The sequence below is a fragment of the Bombina bombina genome, chromosome 2 (assembly GCF_027579735.1).
Source record: "Bombina bombina isolate aBomBom1 chromosome 2, aBomBom1.pri, whole genome shotgun sequence".
Lineage (NCBI taxonomy): Eukaryota > Metazoa > Chordata > Amphibia > Anura > Bombinatoridae > Bombina > Bombina bombina.
In genome coordinates this window covers 618,923,479-618,949,809 of record NC_069500.1, presented here as the reverse complement: position 1 = coordinate 618,949,809, position 26,331 = coordinate 618,923,479, and the positions used below count along the sequence as shown (strand labels likewise).

Below are 26,331 nucleotides of genomic sequence, written 5' to 3'. Positions count from 1 at the left end.
TATATATATATATATATATATATATATATATATATATATATTATATATAGTTCAATTAAAGTAAACATAAAAAAGGGTTTGTGATAAAAACAGTGACAACTTGTTTCCATGCAAAATGGGCACTTAGAAATTGCCAGTATAGCTATTGCCTGTAGTGAGTTAAGGTAGTTACTATTCTAAAACTTGAGTTCTACTGTCACATTTATTCTACTGAGCATGGGCAAGAAACTGATTGGAGCTAGTGCAGGTATGTCCAAGCAAGAACTTCAAAGGAAAAACAACAGTCCTGAAAATGTTAAAAGATAAAAGGACAATAGAAGGTACTAAAGGGTAGTATACAGATATGTAATGAATAAAGTGTCAGATTTACATGAGCACCAGCCCCTAGACACATGCTTCCCGATTACACAGATTAAAAAAACAAACAAAAAACTTTTTTTTTGGCTCTCCTAAATACTATACAAGAGTTTTTTTCCTGCTGAACTATATTTAAATTTACACTGCAAGAAGTAAAGATAAAAGTAAACCTACAACACACTTGATCATTAAATTATACCAAACTATCCATATCTTGGTTCACAACCCCTTAAGGAAACAGAAAATCCAAAGTCTGACATCTGACCATTTATGATTGGGTACAAGACAACCTCTCCCCTGCCATTATTGCTCTTATTTTATTCAGCAGTTAACATTATATTTCTCAATGTAATCATTATTTTAAGAATGGATCCTCATTCATTGTTTCCTGTTCTCACAAAACCTGTTTGTTAATCATTACTGCAGTTCAATTAAATAAACTAGAGAATATATTTATATATTCATATGAGCTTTGACTAAGATCGTATAACAGGTTGAACAGCATTAAATGCATCACCCAAGCTTTGGAAGGTGGAACTGTTTAAGAACAGTGTTCAAGACGGTAACAAAAATAGTAGCGTTAAAAACAGAAAACGTTTACAACGTCAAAATGCTAAACTTTAGATAGAAATATAATGAACATGGCTATCGGTAATTACTTGACCTGGTAGCTTGAGAGAAGGAAGTGACCAGGAGCAGAATAAAACTTCTTTACAGACTTTGGTCATTAGCCATAAATGTGGATGCCAGATTCAAAGTTGCAAAAACAAATATTACAAAAAGATGCTTGAATACATTTTGGAGAGTTTCTGCAGGGAAGCAAAGCTCCCCAAATACTCCAACATTTGCTAAACTCTGTTAAGGGTAAATCTTTGGGCCAGTTTATCTAAACTTCGCAGGATCAGACTTTGTTTTTTACGTTGATTCTCGCAGGGGCTGCCCTTGAGGAATTATCTTAAAAAGGGAGCAGTTCCTGCAAGTGATGAGATGCCTCCTAAAGAAAGTAATGAAACCCAGTGGAAAGGGAGTGAAGTTAGCAATGAGCAATTTAAAAATTAAATCCTGAATCAAAAACAAATCACATTGCGCTGCTTTCTGAATATACCATCATTCAATCGTATACATTTGTTCTATTAGGGTATTAAGTATTTAGCGTATTTTGTCACAATCTCACCCCTTTTAGTTTGTAAGAAAAAAACAGTGAGATCTGTAGGGTGGAAATGTTTAGATAATTATGCTGGGATTTGAGAGACAATTCCATATACGTCCATGCTCAGCCCATTTTACAATAAAACAATTCCGTTTTGTATTTTGTACCAATTTCTACATTTTTTGCCCATCCAGTGAACTTAAATTACAATTTACATAGTGCATATTTAATATGTAAATTTGATGATTTTAATAAAATATGATTTTTGGTAAACTATTTTGTTACAATTTTTGATGCACCTTTTTTTGATAACCATTTTTTTCTGTGTATTTGTGAGTGAATGGTTCAATTATTTATTTTGTATGATTTTTACATTTCATTTTTCTATGTGTACTTTTGTAAAGTTTGCATCTCTTTCCCATATGAAAATGTAGTATACACCCTGTAACAATAATCTTTGGCAACCACTGTCTTCTAGGGTTTAAATGCAATAGAGGACAATCCAGTTAAAGTTTTCAAAACTTTATTTTCTTCCAGAACACCAAGGTGACTTTAACAGCAGCATACAGTTTGTTCACAGGTAAGGCAAAAGGAAATGATTCAGTCTCTCCACAAGCTTCCAAAACGGCAAATCTCTGACTGCATTGTCTGCAGCAACACAAATGTCCTTTACAGAATGTAACCACAAACAGAAATCCAGCAAAACTTTTAGTTCATAATATTTCTCACCACACAACACATCAGGCCTCCTGCCTGGCTGTAATCTACTTAGCTAGAGAAATGCTTCCCTTTTAAACCCTAGGAGGAGTAATCATGAGCCACACCTGAGTGTAATTGTCTTTAACAGCTGTAAGGTATTCACAATTAAAAAACACTAATCACTTCCCTGGGGTTTCTTAGCAAAATGGTAAAGTGAAATGTATTAAACTTGGTCTAATATATACTCCCTCTATCACCAAACCAAACTTTCTTTCACAATTCCTCCCCCCAGCTCACACTTGGTGGAGTGACCGACCATAGACATTAAAGAGTGTACCCTTGAAAGACCATCAACATTGCCCTGCAAAAGAATTACTCTGTGCTCAACAATGAAATTAAAAGGCTGCAGACTAAGAAACCATCTAGTCACTCTTGCATTCCTCTCCTTATTCTGACTCATCCATTTGAGAGGACCATGATCTGTAATCAACCTGAATTTCCTCCCCAACAAATGGTACCGAAGAGACTCTAAAGCCCACTTAATAGCTAAACATTCTTTTTCCACAATAGAGTAATTTTTCTCTTGTTGGTTTAATTTTCTACTAAGAAATAATACAGGATGCTCCTCCCGTTTGTACACATGGGAAAAAACAGCCCCCACACCAACATCAGAAGCATCAGTCTGCATTATAAAATCTTTAAAAAAATCTGGAGTTACCAAAACTGGATAGGCACACAGGGCATCTTTCCAATGCTTAAAAGCCTTATCTGCTTCTGTAGACCATTTAACCATCACTGGTGATTTTGCCTTTGTAAGATCAGTTAAAGGAGCAGCTATTGTAGCAAAATCTGGAATAAACCTTCTATAATATCCAGTCAAACCCAAAAAAAGCTCTAACTTGTTTCTTAGTTAGGGGGTGGGGCCAGTTTTGTATGGCTTCTATTTTAGTTGTCTGTGGCTTAACTAATCCTCTCCCAATTGTATATCCCAAGTACTTCGCTTCCTCTAAACCAATAGTACATTTTGAAGGATTTGCAGTTAAACCAGCAGAGAAAATGGAGTCAAGAACTGCCTAAACTTTGGAAGATGTGATTCCCAATCTGTACTATAAATTATTACATCATCAAGATAAGCTGCAGCACAACGAACATGGGGCTTTAGAATTCTATCCATCATACTCTGAAATGTTGCAGGAGCACCATGTAACCCAAATGGCAAAACTGTATTCTGAAACAATCCATCTGGAGTTGAAAAAGCAGTTTTCTCCTTTGCCTGGTCAGTGAGGGGTACCTGCCAATAGCCTTTCATTAAATAAATTGTTGCTAAAGGGCCATGATACCCAAATGTTGAAACACTTGAAAGTGATGCAGCATAGATGTAAAAAGCTGACTAGAAAATATCACCTGAACATCTCTATGTAAAAAAGAAAGATATTTTACCTCAAAAAATTCCTCAGTAGCCACATCCCATTGTAAAGGACTTCTAAGCAGCAAATCAGTATGTCTGTCCCGGTACAGCTAAGGGAGTGAGCTTACGTGCACACTTAGTTTAGGGAAGTTTACTATGAAATCTCATGAGAGTTGAGTGAAATCTCATGAGATCACAGTAAAAGAGTTCATGACCTCAACACTGCTGATGCTGATTGGCTGCTGTTCATTTCTTCTTCATTATTTTTTTTTTTAATCTGTAGCTGAGCAACAGCTGAAGTATATTTTTTTTTACACAGAACTTACTCTGCTGAGCTGAGGAAATTGTGAGGTAAAATATCTTCCTTTTTTACATAGAGATGCTCAGGTGATATTTTCCTGTCAGATTTTTGCAGTTATACTGCATCAGTGATTTAGCATATGAGTATTATGTCCCTTTAAATAACGTGCTTTTCCTAGTCTTTCTATTAACTCATCAACCCTAGGCATTGGGTAGGTATCACATTTTGAAATACAATTTAATTTACGATAATCGTTACAAAATCGTAAAGTACCATCCGGTTTAGTAACTAACACAATTGGACTGCTCCAATCACTATGTGATTCTTCAATCACCCCAAGTTTTAACATTTTTTTTACACCTCCAATTTAATAGCCTCCCTACGTGCTTCAGGAACTCTATAGAGTTTAAGGGAAACTTTTTTCCAGGTTCTGTAACTATGTCATGTTTAATTACGTTAGTTCTCCCTGGCATCATGGAAAAAACCTCTCTGTTCCTTCTAATAAAGCCCTTGACCTCTTACTTTTGATGCACAAATAGGGTTTCAGAAATATTTACCTCTGGCTCAGTAACAGCTATCTCTTATCCTTCCAGGGCTTCAGTAAATTAATGTGATATACCTGCTCAGGTTTTCTTCTCCCTGGCTGACTCACCTTATAGTTTACATCACCCACCTTTTCAATTATCTCATTGGGGCCATGCTGAGTAGCCAAAAATGTATTTTCTACTGTAGGGACTAAAACTAGTACCCTGTCACCAGGCTGAAATGTTCTAACCCTAGAATTATGATTATAACTGTGTTTTTGTGCTTCTTGGGCTTTTCCCATATGTTCCCTAACTATGGGCATGACAGCCTCCATTTGATCCAGCATTTGAGATATATGTTCTAATCTTAAAGTTATTAAAAAAACAAACAATCCAGATATTGCTCTCCTACAGGAGACCCATTTGCAGGATGATGAGATGAGAAAACTTAAGAGTAAATGGGTAGGATAAATAATTTCTGCCCCTGGTCCTAAACGCAAGAGAGGGGTAGCATTATTATTTTCAAAAAAATGTCAGTTATAAGATTTTAATCCAGGAACGGTATCCAGGGGGGAGATTTATTATAGTAGAATTAGAATACGGAGATACTTCTTTAGTCATTTGTAATGTATATGGTCCAAATGAATTAGACCCAGGGTTTTGGGATAAACTATACATTAAGCTTTTACCTTACATAAATAAGAACGTGATTATTGCTGGTGATTTTAATATGACAACTACCCCGGGGATAGATAGAATTAGAACTGGTAAAGGTCCTATAGGCAGAAAACCTGAAGACTATTTGGCGCTTTCCGTAACACATTGAATCTGTTCGACATATGGCAAATAAAAAATTCCTGACATAAAAGCTTTTACATGTGTGTCTAAAACACACAAAGTAATGTCCCGTATAGATCTTTTTCTAATAAATGAAACAATGCTGTCTCTCGATTTAAAACCTACTATAGAAGACATAATTATCCCTGACTATGCGATAACTGGTCTAGCTATAGACGGTATACGTCAATGGAAGGCAGGGGCTAATCATTTTTATTTCCCTAAACACCTTGTACAGGATATCGACTTTAGTAGATTTTTTAAGTACAACAATGGAAACAATATAAGGGAGATATATGCTCAATAACACTTCTATAGGGTGTAGTTTCCTGTTCCCATGTCTCTAACAATATCAAGTAACCCTTGTGGATGTCGACCATATAAAAGTTCAAAAGGTGAAAACCCTGTGGAGGCCTGAGGCACTTCCCTGATAGAAAACATTAAATAAGGCAATAAAAGGTCCCAATTTTTTCCATCCACATCAATTGCCTTCTGTAACATACTCTTTAGGGTCTTATTGAAACTCTCTACCAGCCCATCAGTTTGAGGGTGATATACTGAAGTTGTCAGGTGCTTAATATGGAGCAGTTTACACAATACTTTTGTAACCTTAGACATAAAAGGATTCCATTGATCTGTCAAAATTTCCTTAAGTATACCCACTCTACTAAACATAAGCATAAGTTCCTTTGCTATAAATTTTGCAGAACTATTACGTAGGGGTACTGCCTCAGGATAGCGGGTTGCATAATCCAGTACAACCAGTATATACTGGTGTCCTCTGGAAGATTCACCAGTGGACCTATCAAGTCCATAGCAATTCTTTTGAATGGCGCATCAATGATTGGCAAAGGCACTAATGGATTACGAAAATCCTTAGTGGGAGCAGTTATCTGGCACTTGGGAAATAAAGAGCAATAATTATTAACCGCCTTAAACACACCTGGCCAGTAAAACCTTCTAAGAAACCTTTCTTTAGTCTTATCCATTCCCAGGTTGCCCCCTAGTATGTGACTATGTGCAAGATTTAACACTGTATTATGAAAAACTTGAGGTACCAAAAACTGTTTAACAATATCTGTGCCCTTTTTGTCTACTTTGTATAGCAGGTTATTATTTACTTCAAAGTGAGGATAAGGTAATGGATTTCCTGGCTGTGAAATAACACAATTTACAACCCGGATATTATTTCTTGCTTCTGCCAAAGTGGGATCCTCCCATTGGGCACTTTTAAAATTACCACAATTAACCTCCAAATCTATTAAATCCTCACTGTTTTCTGTACTAACACCCGGCTCATTATTCTGGATAGGCTGGTCTATCAATACAGGCATAGGGCAATAAGTTTTACTTTAACTGTTTTCTTCCAAATCAATTTCAGAAAAAGGAAACACAAAATACTCAATTGTGTCATTCCCTTTGGAATCCTTAGCTGAATTTACTATTAAAGCCCATAATTCTAAAAACTTAGGAAAATCTCTTCCTATCACCACCTCATGATCTAAATTGGGTACTACACCTACCCGATGTTTTAAAGGACCATATTGTGTTTCAAAATTTACATCAGCTGTAGCATGTTCACGTTTATCACCATGAACACAAAGAATACCCATTTTATGCAAATGATCTAGGTCACATCAGGTACTGGAAATGTTGCCACTAATGTAACCATACTAACTGAATCAAGTAATGCTTTACACATTCTACCATTTACAGTCACCAAACACATGTGAGAGACATCACTATTATCAGGATGAATACAGTTAGACAGAAATGAGTGCGGCCCTGTATTATCACTTGTACTATAATCTATCAGTTCATCTTTAAGAGCACAGTCCCTGGCAACATGACCAACCTCATTACACTTAAAACATTTAATACTATAATTAGATTTCCTTCCAGGTTGGTTATATTTAAATGTTACTCTATCTCCCAGAAGAGTGTCCCTTGTATCTTGCAAATATAACTGCTGGTTTCTCACCCCCCCCCCTTCCCCCTTGAACAGTCTTACCAGTTCTTGTAGAGTTCTGGCAAATAGGAGAGGAGGGTAAATCTGCTGGAGGTAGATGCAAAACTTCTCCTGCCGCAATATACCTTTCCACTAAAGCAATCAGTTGGTCTGCAGTTTGAGGGTCACGCTAACTGACCCATCGACACAGGGAAGCAGGTAATCCTCGTTGAAAGTGATCTCTCACCAATTACTCCACAATCTTATTAGTGGAGTTAACCTCTGGTTGCAGCCATTTCCTGGCAAGGTGAATGAGGTCAAACATCTGTAATCTTGCAGCTTTATCAGATGCAAATCTCCAAGAGTGGAATCTTTAAGCACGTACTGTAGCAGTCACTCCAAGGCATGCCAGGATCTCAGCCTTCAGCTTGTCATAGTTACTGGCTTGCTCCGGCTCTAGGTCATAGTAGGCCTTTTGAGGTTCTCCACTTAAAAAAGGAGCAAGTATGCTCGCCCACCCAGTTGCTGGCCATCCTTCTCTTTCCACTGTTCTCTCAAAAGCAAGAAGGTAGTCCTCAACATCGTATGCTGCAGACATCTTTTGAATATAGTGACTAGCTCGTATAATTTTAGAGCCTTGACAGCCACCAGCAGGATCAGAGTTCAGTCTCTCAGATATAGTTTGAATCTCTTGCCGCAAGGTGCATGTGGCTTTCTGCTGTTCCTCACAAACCTTCCTGAATGTTTCTGCTTGAAATGTGACCATCTGTTGCACCATCACTTCAGTACTCTCTTTCTGTGTTTTTGCCATAATCATAGCGTTCTCCGTCTCCGGTTTCAGCAGCTTTTCTATTGGCCTCCTGTTGCACAGTGGTAGACTGAATCAGTGCTTTAATAACTTCCTCCATTTTGCTTGGAAATTATAAAACCCGACATAAAATGTGGCGCGGCCCGCCTTCTCCACCGTATGTAACAAGAATCTTTGGAAACCACTGTCTTCTAGGGTTTAAATGCAATAGAGGACAATGTAGTTAAAGTTTTCAAAACTTTACTTTCTTCCAAAACACCAAGGCGACTTTAACAGCAGCATACAGTTTGTTCACAGGTAAGGCAAAAATATAACTGCTGGTTTCTCACCCCCCTTCCCCCTTGAACAGTCTTACCAGTTCTTGTAGAGTTCTGGCAAATAGGAGAGGATTCAGTCTCTGCACAAGTTTCCAAAACAGCAAATCTCTGTCTGCAGCAACACAAATGTCCTTTACAGAATGTAACAGCAAACAGAAATCCAGCAAAACTTTTAGTACATGATATTTTTCATCACACAACATATCAGACCTCCTTGTCTGGCTGTAATCTACTTAGCTAGAGAAATGCTTCCCTTTTAAACCCTAGGAGCAGTAATCATGAGCCACACCTGAGTTTTAACAGCTGTAAAATATTCACAACTAAAAAAACACTAATCACTTCCCTGGGGTTTCTTAGCAAAATGGTAAAGTGAAATTTATTAAACTTGGTCTAATATATACTACCTCTATCACCAAACCAGACTTTCTGTCACAACCCGTAGTGAGACACCATGTGGCTTTCGATAATTCCAACAGGGAAATAGAAGTACTAGCGAGTATTCTTAAATAAATAAAGCCCAGAGACCTTTAGATAATTGGGCCCTTAGACTCAGGCCAAGGCTCTCTGCCTAGAAGACAGAACAAGCTAAGCAAATCAGTGACAGGAAGAGGAGTCTTATATCCAACTAAAAATGTTACATTTCCAGCTTTGGGTTTTCGGTTCAGTTACTTCTTAAAAAATAGGCTTAGCTGGCAAGATTTAAAACAAAACTGAAAACAAAAAAAGGCCTTGGATTTTTATGTCTGTGGGTCAGGTTTTTTTAGTACTGTATACTTAACACTTTTCATAATGCAGCATTTATATTGTAATGCAAATGAACCTTGGTATTGAATAAAAAACAAGTCTCAAAGGGAAACTGAACCCAGTTTGAATCAGCACCTGGATAGTGCTTGCTGATTTTAGCCACCAATCAGCAAGTGCTACCCAGGTGCTGAACCAAAGATGGGTCGGTTTATAAGCTTACATTTCTGCTTTTTCAAATAAAGATACCAAGAGAATGAGTACAAATTGATAATAGGAGTAAATTAGCAAGTTGCTTAAAATTACATGCTCTATCTGAATCACGAAATAAAAAAAATGTGGGTTCAGTATCCCTTTAACAACCTTACTTGAAAAAGTAGTAAACTGTCCACCTTATGGGAGAAATCAGTAATACAATCCTTATTCAGTATACAATTCTTAAAACAAATGGATAAGAAGGCATTTACTTACTCATTTTGATTTTTTGTTTTTGTACATAACAGCTTCTTGTAACCGCTGGTTGACCAGTTTTTATAAACTACATTTATTTTACTCCCCCCCCCCTCTTACCATATAATGTAACAAATATTTGTAAAACCCTATAAAAAAGATTTATCAGTAAGCAGAAATCGTATATGCCCAAGGTTGGCCAATGTTTATCTGGGGTGGAGAAAGGTCACATTTGGTCTGGTGGAGAAAGTATGTGACCAGAAATATGAAATCTCTAACCCTTGAAGATAAATGATGGACGAATCTGGAAAGTCTTGCCCATGAATCACAACTAGAAGGGATCTCTTCCATTTCATTATGGTGCAAAAAATAAGTAAGAACTCCAAAAATACCATCTAACTCTCCAAAGAAAAAGAACATTGAACTGACTATGGAAGGGGTAAGGGTTAAAATTATTGTAATTTTACAGCAGGTAAAAAACAAAAAAATCACAAATTATAACTAACTGTTGTGCTATCACCAATAAGATAAAAAAAAAAAAAGGTTACAACGTCAATACATTTGTTTGTCATCTTTACGTGGTGAAAAAGTATCAAATGTAACAAAAAATATTGTGTCACTTCTCCTAATAAACAAATGGCTAAAGAGGTAGTTATTTATTGCTATCAATGGTGGTTGCAATGCAATATTCAAAGATTTTAAATAATTCTGTTAAATTTTTCTTTCTTTTTCTCCCCTCTCTTTTTGTCTTCTAGAGCAGCATCTTGGCTTACAGCAATTTTCTACCTTTCCTAAGCTTACTCTTTGCCCTAAAATATGTAACTGAATGGAATTCCTTCACAACATTTCATATAGTAAGACATTCAATTCTCCTGCCCACAATGTTTAAACAAAAAGCCAGATTCATGTAACAAACTTTAATAGTGATGATAACAAATTTGCCTATTAGTTTAATTTCAATTGTTATAATGGTAATGTTTGATTCAAAATATGAGTGATAGAGATTTTCCATAAGGCACAAAGCATCATTCAACTTACCAGTTCTGAAACCACTCTGTGATTTTATTTAGATTCACCCAAAGGGAAATTGTTTAAAAAAAAAAAAAAAAAAATCAAAAGAACAAAAACAAAAAACTAAAAAATATTATTCTGGGAAACCCTTAAATGAATAAAACAAAAATAAGGGGAAAAAAGGAAAGAAAATGTGAAAAGGCCAAACTTGTAGCCTGAGCAAGCATGGAACTTGCAAACTTCAAAAGTGTCTGTCAAAAGCAGACAATATTGAGATGTCAGAACATCATATTTTCATGATGTGGCAATTGTACATATATCTCACAAATATGTAGCAAAATTATTTTTAGCTATCCTTAGAACAATGTTAAATCAGCCAAGTAAATTTTACTTAAAGGGATACTAAACCCTATTATTTTTTTATGATTCAGATAGAGCATGTCATTTTAAGCAACTTTCTTATTTACTCCTATTATCAAATTTTCTTCGTTCTCTTCCTATCTTTATTTGAAAAAGCAGGAATCTAAGCTAAGGAGCCGGCCCATTTTTGGTTCAGAACCCTAGATAGCACTTGCGGATTGGTGGCTACATTTAGCCAGAAATCAGCAAGTGCAACCCAGGTGTTAAACCAAAAATTGATAATAGGAGTAAATTAAAAAGTTACTTAAAATTGCATGCTCTATCTGAATCATGAAAACGTTTGGGTTTAGTATCTCTTTAAATAACTGGTTACCAACAAAGTAGATTAACAAATGCACTGTATCCATTAAAGAAATTAAAAGGGACATGTTACTCATATGCTAAAATTACTTTGTGATGAAAAAAGCGGACTATAAAATATCACAAACATGGCTTTGTAAAAAGGAAAATATTTTTACCTCAAAATTTCATCAGTAGCCACATCTCTTTGTAAAAGCATGTTAACCATCTAATCAGGATGCTTGTTCCAGGACTTGCATTGGAGTGTGGCATGTGCATGCATATTCACTGTATTTCCCTCTTAGGTTTAAATTAGTTTACTATGAAATCTTTTGTGATTATGGTGAAATCCCGCAAGATCACAGTAAAGCAAAATTTGATCTCCACAATCATGCAGAGCACAGTAAAGAGAGTAGCTGAAGAATAATTACTCACAGAGCACTTACTCTCTAAAGAGAAGAGATTTTGAAGCAAAATATCTTCCTTTTTTACATAGTGATGTTAAGGTGATATTTTCTAGTCGGCTTTTTACAGATATGCTGCATCACCATTCAAGTGATTTAGGATATGCGCAACGTATCCCTTTAAATGTGCATTGGGAGCTATTTACTAATATGTCAAAATGTGATCCCTTTATCTTGTAACGTGTTCACATAATGCACAGCAAGCAGTTAGTTTACCCATCATACACTGCAGTCTACTTGATACTTATTTTTGAAGGCAAATAGCTTTTTTAATAAAATATATTTATATTCACTATTGTTTTGTTGCAAATGTACAAAACATAGAAAATGCATACATACACACATGCGCACACGTATATTTACGTAGACTCAAACGTATATTTACGTACCATTGAACAGAAGCCCTTTAAAAACATAAAGATGAAACTGATAATGTCATTCATTGTTTCACGCTAACTGTACAAACATGGTGTACACATAGAAAACAAAATGTGAAAATACATAACCCAGTAATACAAAAAAAGAGCAGTTTAGTTCATACTGCCTACATAAGGCAAAAAAAAACATGGCTGTGCCATCACTGTACAATTTATCTTCTCACTATGTTAAGAAAAATATCATTGCTTCATGTCTTCATATCCTGCTAAACCAGCAAATCGGCTCCTCAACAAGTATATTTAGATTGGGAAAAAGAATGCTCTTTCCACTATGTTCCATTAATAAATACATCTTGTAGGCGTTAGGAGTCAATTACACTTTTTCCACTGGTAACTTTTGGGAAGTCCAAGTCCATACAACCATGCAGACCTTAATTACCCATGGATTCCCTGACAAGGTCAACTTGAACAGAAAGATCTTTAAAAGAGGGACGTTGGTCAACATTATTATTCCAACATTGTGTCATGATGGCATAGATCTAGAAGAAATAAAGAAATGAATGAGAAATGAAGGGTTTTTAAAGTAAATTATAAGGCCAACATAGTAGCAAAATAAAATGCTCTAATACATCTGAGCATGTCATTTTAAGACTATTGACCCGGCACTCCCTTAAACACACAGTATAAGTATCACTCAAGACCTGCAGAGCAGTGCTGGCCCTGTGCGGAAAGTGCAGCTGATCCAATAAGCAGCGACACTCACACAACACAGATGTAAAACTAGAACTGCTGGGGGTCCTGAGCAGTACTTCTACTGTGAATTTAACCCCATTGCAGAGTTAAAAAACACATTGTAGTGCAGTTATGAGTGTCTCAAATCACATGCTCTAACAAATTTCTTTCATTATTATGGCCCTTTAAAGGGACCTACAACACAAAACTGAATTGACCATAAAAATATTATATGTGTAGCAAAACAATAACTTTGCTATATACTTTCAAACATCTAATTTAAAGTGACATTAAACCCAAATTTTTTCTTTCATGATTCAGATAGAGAATACAATTTTAAACAGATTGAAGAAATAGATGCACATGGGTGAGCCAATCACACAAGGCATCTATGTGCAGCCCCCAATCAGCAGCTACTGAGCCTATCTAGATATGCTTTTCCGTAAAGGATATCAAGAGAATGAATATAATTAGAAAATAGATCAGTTTAAATGCTTTCAAAACAGTTTGCAAATAGACATTGTAATGTAGTGTAGTTGCAGATATATAATATATATAAAGAAATATATATATATATATATATATATATATATATATATATATATATATATATATATATAAGGTAGGTTCAGTGCACTCACACTAACAGAATTCAAAATGCCAGGGTGCAAAGAAGCAGGTAGATGATCGATGTGTAACAAAGTACTCACTGGTCTTAAAATATATTCAAACTTGAGTTTTGTTTGCAGTGACGTTTCGGGGTGTTCACCCCTTCATCAAATCAACAATAGTGAATAGAGTGACAAACAATATAAAGGCATTACGCCCCTCCCACTACCAGAAAAACCGCCAAGGGGTTACCCTGGCAACATACACCACTAGCAAGGCTAGCAAGGCTAATGAAGCAAATCACTTAATTAGATAATTGTAGTGTACTTACGCTGGTAAGCCCAAGAGAATCACTGGCTCTGTTACAGTGGCCAACAGCCTGTCAGGTAAATAAAGGGAGAGTATCTGCCCCCCAATGACGTCATTGCTATGCCTCTAATGTGATTGTGGCTATTAAACTTGTTACAATAAACTTAAAGTGTTACAAGCGTTGGTAAACTACTGAAACACTTCAGTACAGATAGATATTTTTATATTAGTATAGATAAGTTGGTTTATGGGATACAGTACTACCCATGGCCCTTCCCTTGTTTGCACACATGCCGCTAACATAGTACAGTACTTCTTCTATCTAGTTTCCCCAAACAGGGCTACTGAGGATAGGCAATAGTTATCTTGTGCCTGTAATAATATGCTTATTGACAGTACTGACCAGTTCTACCTCTGATCCTGTCCCTTGTTTAGTGACATTTGCGTAGTTAGACGATATGCATCACTAAGGTATATTCCTATATCATATATGATATTTCTATCTCTACTGAAGCGTTTCAGTAGTTTACCAACGCTTGTAACACTTTAACCCCTTAAGGACAAGGCCATTTTTCAATTTCTTTCCCAGGACCAGGGCTATTTTTACATTTCTGCTGTGTTTGTGTTTAGATATCATTTTCCTCTTACTCATTTACTGTACCCCCACATATTATATACCGTTTTTCTCAACACTAAATGGACTTTCTAAAGATACCATTATTTTCATCATATCTTATAATTTACTATTAAAAATATTATAAAACATGAGGAAAAAACGGAAAAAAACACACTTTTTCTAACTTTGACAAAATCTGTTACACATCTACAACCACCAAAAAACACCCATGCTAAATAGTTACTAAATTTTGTCCTGAGTTTAGAAATACCCAATGTTTACATGTTCTTTGCTTTTTTTGCAAGTTATAGGGCAATAAATACAAGTAGCACTTTGCTATTTCAAAACCACTTTTTTCAAAATGAGCGCTAGTTACATTGGAACCCTGGTATCTGTCAGGAATCCCTGAATATCCCTTGACATGTATATATATTTTTTTAGAAGACATCCCAAAGTATTGATCTAGGCCCATTTTGGTATATTTCATACCACCATTTCACCGCCAAATGTGATCAAATAAAAAAAATTGTTCACTTTTTCACAAACTTTAGGTTTCTCACAGAAATGATTTACAAACAACTTATGCAATTATGGCATAAATGGTTGTAAATGCTTCTCTGGGATCCCCTTTGTTCAGAAATAGCAGACTTATATGGCTTTGGCGTTGCTTTTTGGTAATTAGAAGGCTGCTAAATGCCACTGCGCACCACACGTGTTTTATGCCCAGCAGGGAAGGGGTTAATTAGGCAGCATGTAGGGAGCTTGTAGAGTTAATTTTAGCTTTAGTGTAGTGTAGTAGACAACCCAAAGTATTGATCTAGGCCTATTTTGGTATATTTAATGCCACCATTTCACCGCCAAATGCGATCAAATTTAAAAAAAACTTATTTTTTGCAATTTTAGGTTTCTCACTGAAATTATTTACAAACAGCTTGTGCAATGATCGCACAAATGGTTGTAAATGCTTCTCTGGGATCCCCTTTGTTCAGAAATAGCAGACATATATGGCTTTGGAGATGCTTTTTGGTAATTAGAAGGCTGCTAAATGCCGCTGCACATCACACGTGTATTATGTCTAGCAGTGAAGGGGTTAATTAGGGATCTTGTAGGGTTAATTTTAGCTTTAGTGTAGAGATCAGCCTCCCACCTGACACATCAGACCCCCTGATCCCTCCCAAACAGCTCTCTTCCCTCCCCCACCCCACAATTGTCCCCGCCATCTTAAGCACTGGCAGAAAGTCTGGCAGTACTAAAATAAAGGTATCTTTTATTTTTTTGTAATTTTTTTTTATAGCATATTTACATATGCTGCTGTGTAGGATCCCCCTTAGCCCCAAACCTCCCTGACCCCCCCCCCCCCCCAAACAGCTCTCTAACCCTCCCCATCTACATTATTGGGAGCCATCTTGGGTACTGGCAGCTGTCTGCCAGTACCCACTTTACAAAAAAATATATATATTTTAATTTTTCCCCACTTTTCTGTAGTGTAGTTTCCCCCCCCCCCTCAAAGACTAAACCCCTCTCTCCCTCTAAATGTTAACAAACTCCGTGCGCGCCCCCAGCTACCCCGCCCACGATCCCGCCCACCACTGCACTTAGCAATCCATCGATGGCCGCCCACCCGCCTCCCACGTCGGCTCCCACCCACCAACGATTGCGGCCATCGATGTCCGGTGCAGAGAGGGCTCTCTCTGCATCGGATGGGAAAAAATGTTATTGCAGTGATGCCTCGATATTGAGGCATCACTGCAATAACTGGAAAGCAGCTGGAAGCGATCAGGATTGCTTCCAGCTGCTTTCAACCCCAACGTCGTACAGGGTACGTCGCTGGTCTTTAACCCCTTAATGACCGAGGACGTACGCCATACGTCCTCAGAAAAAAGGCAGTTAACGCCTGAGGACGTATGGCGTACGTCCTCGATTTGGAAAGCAGCTGGAAGCGATCCTCATCGCTTCCAGCTGCTTTCCGGTTATTGCAGGATGCCTCAATATTGAGGCATCCTGCAATAACAATTTGTACCCCTCCGGAGAAGAGAGAGCCACTCTGTGGCCCTCTCTACACCGGACATCGATGGCCGCAATCGTTGGTGGGTGGGAGCTGCAGTGGGAGGCGGGTGGGTGGCCATCGATGGCTTCAGAGACACAGAGGGGGCGGGATCGGGAGAGTCAGGGGCACGCACAGACACGCGCGCGTGCACGGGGGATCGGCGGGCGGGGCGTGTGCACGGGAGGGAGCGGGTGGGAACCGCTTACACTACAGAAATAATCATGTAGTAAGTGGGAGGAAGAGGGGGAATAAATGCCCCCAAAAAGTAATCTAAGGGATCTGGGAGGGGGGTGGGGGGTAGGGGTTGGTCGTGGGGAAGCTACACTACAGAAAAATGTAAAAAATAAAAATAAAAAAGAGAAAAAAATATTGTTAACTGGGTGGGGTGGGGGAGGGAAGGGAGCTGTTTGGGAGATATCAGGGGGTCTGATGTGTCAGGTGGGAGGCTGATCTCTACACTAAAGCTAAAATTAATCCCGCAAGCTCCCTACAAACTACCTAATTAACCCCTTGACTGCTAGCCATAATACATGTGTGATGCGCAGCAGCACTTAGCGGCCTTCTAATTACCAAAAAGCAACGCCAAAGTCATATATGTCTGCTATTTCTGAACAAAGGGGATCCCAGAGAAGCATTTACAACTATTTGTGCCATAATTGCACATGCTGTTTGTAAATAATTTCAGTGAGAAACCTAAAATTGTGAAAAATTTAGCGTTTTTTTTTAATTTGATTGCATTTGGCGGTGAAATGGTGGCATGAAATATACCAAAATGGGCCTAGATCAATACTTGGGGTTGTCTACTACACTACACTGAAGCTAAAATTAACCCTAGAAGCTCCCTACATGCTCCCTAATTAACCCCTTCACTGCTGGGCATAATACACGTGTGGTGCGCAGTCGCATTTAGCAGCCTTCTAATTAGTAAAAAGCAAAACCAAAGCCATATATGTCTGCTATTTATGAACAAAGGGGATCCCAGAGAAGCATTTACAACCATGTATGCTATAATTGCATAAGTTTTTTGTAAATAATTTTAGTGAGAAAACTAAAGTTTGTGAAAAAAATTGTGAAAAAGTGAACAATTTTTTTTATTTGATCACATTTGGCGGTGAAATGGTGGCATAAAATATACCAAAATGGGCCTAGATCAATACTTTGGGATGTCTTCTAAAAAAAAATATATACATGTCAATGGATATTCAGGGATTCCTGAAAGATATCAGTGTTCTAATGTAACTAGCGCTAATTTTGAAAAAAAGTGGTTTGGAAATAGCAAAGTGCTACTTGTATTTATGGCCCTATAACTTGCAAAAAAAGCAAAGAACATGTAAACATTGGGTATTTCTAAACTCAGGACAGAATTTAGAAACTATTTAGCATGGTTTTTGTTTGGTGGTTGTAGATGTATAACAGATTTTGGGGGTCAAAGTTAGAAAAAGTGTGTTTTTTTCCATTTTTTCCTTTTTTATAGTAAATTATAAGATATGATGAAAATAATGGTATATTTTGAAAGTCCATTTAATGGCGAGAAAAACGGTATATAATATGTGTGGGTACATTAAATGAGTAAGGGGAAAATTACAGCTAAACACAAACACCGCAGAAATGTAAAAATAGCCTTTGTCCCAAACGGACAGAAAATGGAAAAGTGCTGTGGTCATTAAGGGGTTAAAGACCAGTTTGTGCAAGACGTACCCTGTACCACGTATGTCGTTAAGGGGTTAAGTTTATTGTAACAAGTTTAATAGCCACGATCAAATTAGGGGCGTGGCAATGACGTCATTGGGAGGGGTGGATACTCTCCCTCTATTTACCTGACAGGCTTCATGGCCCCTGTAACAGAGCCAGTGGTTTTCTTGTAATTTTCTTGGGCTTACTAGCGTAAGTACACTACAATTATCTAATTAAGTGATTTGCTTCATTAGCCTTCCTTGTCTCTTAGTACTTGCGAGCCACTCTACATTAGGCATTAGCATGATTTAACTACATATAGGATTTTCAGCGCTAACAGTGGTGTCTTTTGCCTAATGTGCAATACAAGTAAAATTTTGATACACAGAACTGCTTTGTTTGTATTCATATCTAAGACAGATTGTTGCATATTTCACTCAGCGCTAAGAATGGGTTATGTATATATTGTATATATTTTTTTGTATGATACACATAGGGTGTATTGATACACCCTGTATCAATACACCTGTACTTATTTGGTATGCGTTTTATATTTTTTTAACAGGTGTTTTATTATTTGGGGTGTATGTTGCTTTGGCGGTTTTTCTGGTAGTGGGAGGGGCCTAATGCCTTTATATAGTTTGTCACTCTATTCACTATTGTTGGTCTGATGAAGGGGTGAACACCCCGAAACGTCACTGCAAATAAAACTCAAGTTTGAATATATTTCAAGACCAGTGAGTGATTTGTTCCACATCTACTATATATATATATATATGGAATAACCAAAAATATGTAAATTAGCATATATAAAGAAAATGTGATATATGTCCTTTTAAAGCAGCTAGCAGCTGTTAAACATATAAAAAAATCATCTTTCGATCAGCAGGAATTCTCCTGATGTCTGACATAGGAGAATAAACATTAAGACTTAAAGTGATTGTAAAGTTGAATGATTTAAAGCCCAGTACAGGTGGCCCTCGGTTTGCGCCGGTTCAATTTGCTCCGTTTCAGAATAACGCCCTTTTTTTCCAGTCATGTGACTGCTATTGAAAAGCACTGAGAAGCAGTTTTCATTGATTAAAATAAGGACAGTCCAGTAGGTGGAGCTGTCCGCTTGTGTTACAGTAAAGATATGCAAGCTTAAAGGGACAGTCAACACTAAAAATAAACTAGCTTGAATGCATTACTTACAACATGATTAGTGCAAACATCCTTATTCACATCCTATAATCCATACTGAACCGATTTTGTAAAAAACAACAACTGCCGTTTTGAGCCGTTTGGGTAAAAAAACCATGGCTCCATAACTCCTCCTCTCATCTTTTTCTTCCCCACGGCTAGTTTGAAGCTCTGTAGTGCCCGCCAAAGATTCTAACAACTGACGCATGCGCATAGTGTCCGTTTTTTTCTGCAGGAAGAGGCGGGGATGTATTTTAGTGTTGCACCAGTCCCACACTGCTCGTTTTCCTTTGTGCAGTTTTTTTTATTTATTTCGGTATCAGTGTGTAGCCACCAGCAGAATCAGAACCTATCTATTAGGGGATATATAACTCTTCTAAGTGATACAAGCTTTCCCTTTGATGTTAAGCTCACTCTCTGTTTCTGATGGCGTTTGCCTTTACTATGTGAACCGGGGCAGTATGTATAGTTAACCCCTCTCCTGCTCATAGGGTCGTTGTAATGGCGCCCGTTTTCAGTGTCCTGAGGGGTTCTCGTCTGGGTGCAGATGGACACACAATTATTTTTATTGAAAAGTAGCAGACTCAGAAGTGATTTTCTGAAATAATTCCTTATAGAAAGGATAGCTTATGGAAAGTTCTTCCTGTAACAGCTGTCTGGATAAATATAGTATTCAGGCATGACAGTATGCACCTCCTCCTACCTGCCATTGGGTTTCTACACCGCCGCTCGCCACTAAAGTAATCGCCCTCTTTAGGTTTCCTTCCTCCCAACAGGATGTTACAGCTGCTTTCCCCTGAGCTCAGGGCAGAGCCATACACTGTTTCCCTACTGCGCCCCGGGGTGACGTAGTCACATACACAAGTCTGAAAAAAACAGGCGTAAACTAGAGAGACCGACACTCTTCAGGCACCGCTGTGAAACAGTTATTAAAAATGTATATGGTGTATGGCTCTGCCCTGAGCTCAGGGGAAAGCAGCTGTAACATCCTGTTGGGAGGAAGGAAACCTAAAGAGGGCGATTACTTTAGTGGCGAGCGGCGGTGTAGAAACCCAATGGCAGGTAGGAGGAGGTGCATACTGTCATGCCTGAATACTATATTTATCCAGACAGCTGTTACAGGAAGAATTTTCCATAAGCTATCCTTTCTATAAGGAATTATTTCAGAAAATCACTTCTGAGTGCTACTTTTCAATAAAAATAATTTCTCCATGTTCTGGTGTGAATACTATATTTATCCAGACAGTGCTGGTCCGTTGCTGAATAGGGAACCTTTACACTGTTCCGGGTATAAAGAGGCAGATACTGACGTAACATACGATTTACGCATGCGCAATTGGGTGTGAACGCTCAGGAGTCGTCGTGGCCAACACTCCTGTGATTTGCAGTTAGAATCAGCCTGAGAGTGACGTCAACATAGGAGGAGTTTATTATTTTTTTTTTTGCTTAGAACGGCAGTTGTTTTTTTTAAAAAAAAAAAATGATTCAGTCTGCATTATAGGATGTGAATAAGGATGTTTGCACTAATCGTGTTGTAAGTTATTTTTAGTGTTGACTGTCCCTTTAACAGGTCTGAAATGAATCAGTGTACACAGAACACAGACCTGAGCTATGGATAATGGAGCAGCTTTCAAAGAAATACGATCTAGCAGCCATGAGGGAAACTTTACATCTTCCTGCCCAGCTGCTTGAAGGTCAGGGTGCCTAAAAAAATCAGTCCAGCCTGGAATGCATAGAATATCTGCAGACCGGATATTAGCTAACTATCGGCTAGATTTAGAGTTTTGTCGGTAACGACCCGCGTAGCTAACGCTGGCTTTTTTCTGGCCGCACCTTTTAAATAACTCTGGTATTGAGAGTCCACAGAATGGCTGCGTTAGGCTCCAAAAAAGGAGCGTAGAGCATATTTAACGCAACTTCAACTCTCGATACCAGAGTTGCTTACGGACGCGGCCAGCCACAAAAGTGCTCGTGCACGATTCCCCCATAGAAAACAATGGGGCTGTTTGAGCTGAAAAAAAACCTAACACCTGCAAAAAAGCCGCGTTCAGCTCCTAACGCAGCCCCATTGTTGTCTATGGGGAAACACTTCCTACGTCTGCACCTAACACCCTAACATGTACCCCGAGTCTAAACACCCCTAACCTTACACTTATTAACCCCTATTCTGCCACCCCGCTATCGCTGACCCCTGCATATTATTTTTAACCCCTAATCTGCCGCTCCGTAAACCGCCGCTACTTACATTATCCCTATGTACCCCTAATCTGCTGCCCCTAACACCGCCGACCCCTATATTATATTTATTAACCACTAATCTGCCCCCCACAACGTCGCCTCCACCTGCCTACACTTATTAACTCCTAATCTGCCGAGCGGACCGCACCGCTATTATAATAAAGTTATTAACCCCTAATCCGCCTCACTAACCCTATAATAAATAGTATTAACCCCTAATCTGCCCTCCCTAACATCGCCGACACCTAATTTCAAACATTAACCCCTAATCTGCCGACTGGAGCTCACCACTATTCTAATAAATTTATTAACCCCTAAAGCTAAGTCTAACCCTAACACCCCCCTAAGTTAAATATAATTTAAATCTAACGAAATAAATTAACTCTTATTAAATAAATTATTCCTATTTAAAGCTAAATACTTACCTGTAAAATAAATCCTAATATAGCTACAATATAAATTATATTTATATTATAGCTATTTTAGGATTTATATTTATTTTACAGGTAACTTTGTATTTATTTTAACCAGGTACAATAGCTAAAATAGTTAAAATAATTACAAAATTACCTGTAAAATAAGTTACAACAAATAAAAAAATATTTACAAACATCAGAAAAATATTACAACAATTTTAAACTAATTACACCTACTCTAAGCCCCCTAATAAAATAACAAAGACCCCCAAAATAAAAAAATGCCCTACCCTATTCTAAATTACTAAAGTTCAAAGCTCTTTTACCTTACCAGCCCTGAACAGGGCCCTTTGCGGGGCATGCCCCAAAGAATTCAGCTCTTTTGCCTGTAAAAAAAACACATACAATACCCCCCCCCAACATTACAACCCACCACCCACATACCCCTACTCTAACCCAAACCCCCCTTAAATAAACCTAACACTAAGCCCCTGAAGATCTTCCTACCTTATCTTCACCATACCAGGTTCACCGATCGATCCAGAAGAGCTCCTCCGATGTCCTGATCCAAGCCCAAGCAGGGGGCTGAAGATGTCCATGATCCGGCTGAAGTCATCATCCAAGCGGGAGCTGAAGAGGTCCATGATCCGGCTGAAGTCATCATCCAAGCGGGAGCTGAAGAGGTCCATGATCCGGCTGAAGTCTTCTATCAACGGCATCTTCAATCTTCTTTCTTCCGGATCCATCTTGCAGACCTCCGACGCGGAACATCCTGCTGGCCCGACAGACTACCGACGAATGAAGGCTCCTTTAAGGGACTCCCTCACTTGCCATTGACTTACATTATAAACTGGGTTTCAATTTACAACAGTTTCGATTTACAACCATTCCTTCTGGAACCTAACCACGGCGTAAACTGAGGGCTACCTGTATTTAAAAATACTCTTAAAACATGGGCACTTTAAGTAATTAAACTTTACAATTAAGCTTCTTTTTTAAAATACTTACCTTTTTGTTACGGTAAACTAACTGCCGATCCTCCACCCACATCTCCTTCAGTATTTAGCATATCGATGACGATCCGGCTTCCTCCAATCGTTGTCAGGGCCGGATTTGCCATTAGGCACAGTAGGCATGTGCCTACAGGCGCATTGCAGCAGGGGCGCCACTAGAGTCAGTGTGTTTTTTTGTTTTTTTTTAAAATATATATATTTTTAACTTTATTTCTGTACAATAAATGCGCCGCTGCGCTGGCAAAACAAGCTATTGATCCGGTGTGCTGGGGCTGGGTGGGAGGAACAGGGGCCTCATGTGACAATCTACACGGCAAACTCCTGTCTCCCTCTTGGCTGCCGCTCCCGGTCGGGGCCAACCGGACACTCACTCATCACTTCCTAGTCCCACCACTTCCAGCTTCCTGTCTAATTGCACGCAGCCACAATAGTGAGACAGAAGACTGTGAGAGAGGGAAGCAGCAGCGGGCTGAGCTTGCTAAAAGGGACTCGGGAGTCTGAAGGCGCATCTCAAGAAGTAGTTAGGTTACGGCTGGCAGCACTCACTACAGTCTGCAGGCAGGCAGCAGCGAGGTAAGTGCTGTTGTTGTAGTGCAGATAGTGTACCAGGTGGAGCTACTTGTGAATTTTGTGTATATTTAAGGAAAACTGGTTGAGTAAGATAAATTAAAATATTAGGCAACTACTAGGTGGGGCAGTAATTTCACTAAGAATTGTACTTTAGAATGAAGGGGTTAATTGGAAGTAGTAATGTGGGTGTGGTTACAAGCCTTTATAAGGCTACTTTTAATTGTTTGTAAAATAGACATGATTAAGGATGTTAATCCGAAACGTTGTCGTCAGTGTGCTATGATGGCTTAAATAAACATTTGTATTTTATTAATGGTGGTGCTGTTATCCCCATTTACTTGGATTGGCATTAGATCAGGGTAGCCATGAGATCACATAAATTATGTACAGCTGCACTTCTCTTGGTCATATAATACAATATTATTACTGCTCATTACATTGTGTTCTTCTTGTTACTGAGGCAGTATGGGTCACTGAATTTAAGCGAGTTCCCAAAAAGGAAGACTGTGCAGAATAGACTGTAGATCTCTAATGCTGATCAATAGCAGATCACAGGATTTGTTGTGTGATTTCTCATTTACCATGAAAGTATTTAAATGAGTTTTGTAGATATTGCTCCAATAAAAAACATTTTTTTAATGAATAATACGAATTTTAGGAAATACAAAAGACAGCATATAGATCACACTGAAAATTTCCATCCATTTTTGATAACTATTATCTAATTTGCTTAATTCTCTTGATATCCTGTTGATAAGCATATCTAGATAGCCTTAGTAGCTGCTGATTAGTGGCTGCACATATATGCCTCATGTGATTGGCTCAAACCTGTTCATTGCTATTTCTCTAACAAAGGATATCTAAAGAATGAAGCAAATTAGATAAAGTAAGTAAATGGGAATGTTGTTTAAAATTGTATTCTCTATCTGAATCTTGAAATATTTTTTGGGGGTTTAATGTCCCTTTAAGGACACACAATGATTGGAGGAAGTTGGATTAGTCATCGATCTGCTCAATACTGAAGGAGACGCGGGCGAGGATCGGTGGTAAGTTTACCGTAACCAAAAGGTAAGTATTTTAAAAAAGAAGCGTAATTGTAAAGTTTAATGACTTAAAGTGCCCATGTTTTTAAGAGTATTTTTCTGGAGATTGCTAGTACGCTATAAATTTTGGCGTCACTATTTGCTAAACTTTAATACACAGTCAGTGTTCTCCCCAGAACCTTTTTAATGGGTGCAAGTTTCAGCTGATTTTACTGACCACCCCGCTAGCCAGTAAGGAACATTCCAGCCAAAATTGGAATCCACGTGGATGCATTTGAGTTTTGAGTAGAAACATTTTTGTAATATACATGTATTAGCAAAAATGCTTCTAAAAAAAAGCTTTAGTGCAGGGGTGTCGAACTGGCGACCCGCGGGCCTCATGCTGCCCACTACCTAATTTTTTGCAGCCTCCATGAAAAAGAATAATTATAATATGCTTATTACTTAGGGAGCGAGCACGCTAACTGTTTGGGTTGCGCATGCAACCAACCTCCATTCAGCTCTACATTACAATGACTGTATCCCTTTGTTCCGGCATTGCAATTCACTCGATGTGTAGTGAGAATCTGCACTGCAGTAGCAAGATCATTAAAACCCCTTAGAATTTAACAAGCCACATTGTTATTAAAAAAAGGCAAACACAGATAAGTATAACGATTTATTTGATACGTGTTCATTACTATGGTAGCACTGATTTCACGCATCATTTTTGCCCATTCCTTTCCATAATTTTCTCTTTAACTAAAATTGCATACTTTATATTTGATAAATATATATTTATTTTATATTATATTATATACAACAAGTATGTGTCTATCAACTATCACTATAAAAAACAGTGGCTCACTATGCCTTTAGCATTGTGATCCATTGTTTATAATGCAGAGAAAGTGTTATACTATGCGCATGCGTATGCTAATCCTAAACTCTGAGCTCACTCTAAACAGGACTGCTAGAAAAAAAAAAGTCAGACTCTATCGGAGAACAACCAGATGGAGCTATTGGTACCTTCTTAAAAGCATTAGAGCGCGTTTCATCAAGCCAGAGTAAGTTACTTAGGAGTTACAGAACACAATCTTTTAAAATGTATACAGTTATGGCAAACACCACTACTTTGTTTAGCAATGGCAAGATATGTAGGTAGTGTGCGGCCCACGTGAGTTGCACTTGTATGGAAAATGGCCTACGACTTATGAGTTTGACACCCCTGCTATAGAGGTTTCCAAAGTGTATTTAAGAATGCACTGTGCATCAGCACTTTCAATTCAATACTTGCCCAGAGAGTCTAAGGTGCTTGTACCATCTTGTAATTACTCAATTTGTTATTGCTGACATCATACAAGCCCTACTGGGACCCTGAGCAGCTGCAGTATGTAAAATGCTGATGCACTGAAAATATCTAGCTATGCTTTTGCCAATACATGAAAATCCCTGCAACCAAATATGGAAAGCTTGTAATAAATTTTCCATTAAGAGAAAAAAGAATCACAAAACATGCACCATATACATCCGCCTGACAAGCACTTTACTCTGAGGGGATAACCGGGCCGCAATATAGACTGAAAACCCCTCTCTTTGAAGAAACAAATACATATCTTCATTCTTCGACCACCTCCAGTGGAGGCCTAAATAAAGACTGAGGTAACATCTGAGGTGGGAGGGGTTTTTCTAGAGCTCTTGTGGTTTGGGAATCTTTGCCTCCTCCTAGCAGTAAGAAAGAGTAATTCCAAAGAGTAATAGATTGTGGCTAAATTGTTGCTTCTTTTTTAATTTTTTTAGGGAAAAATAAAA

At 38.1% G+C, this 26,331-nt stretch overlaps 1 protein-coding gene across 1 annotated transcript in view; it reads right to left on the bottom strand.

The window, feature by feature from the left end:
• Window positions 1–2,013: 2,013 nt before the first annotated feature.
• Window positions 2,014–26,331, bottom strand: part of JAK2 (Janus kinase 2) — a 737,012-nt gene continuing 712,694 nt past the window's right edge. The window contains exon 24 of the mRNA XM_053702553.1: window positions 2,014–12,630. Coding sequence (XP_053558528.1) covers window positions 12,523–12,630 — 108 coding nt within the window. The 3' untranslated portion in view covers window positions 2,014–12,522. The remainder of the gene's footprint in view (window positions 12,631–26,331) is intronic.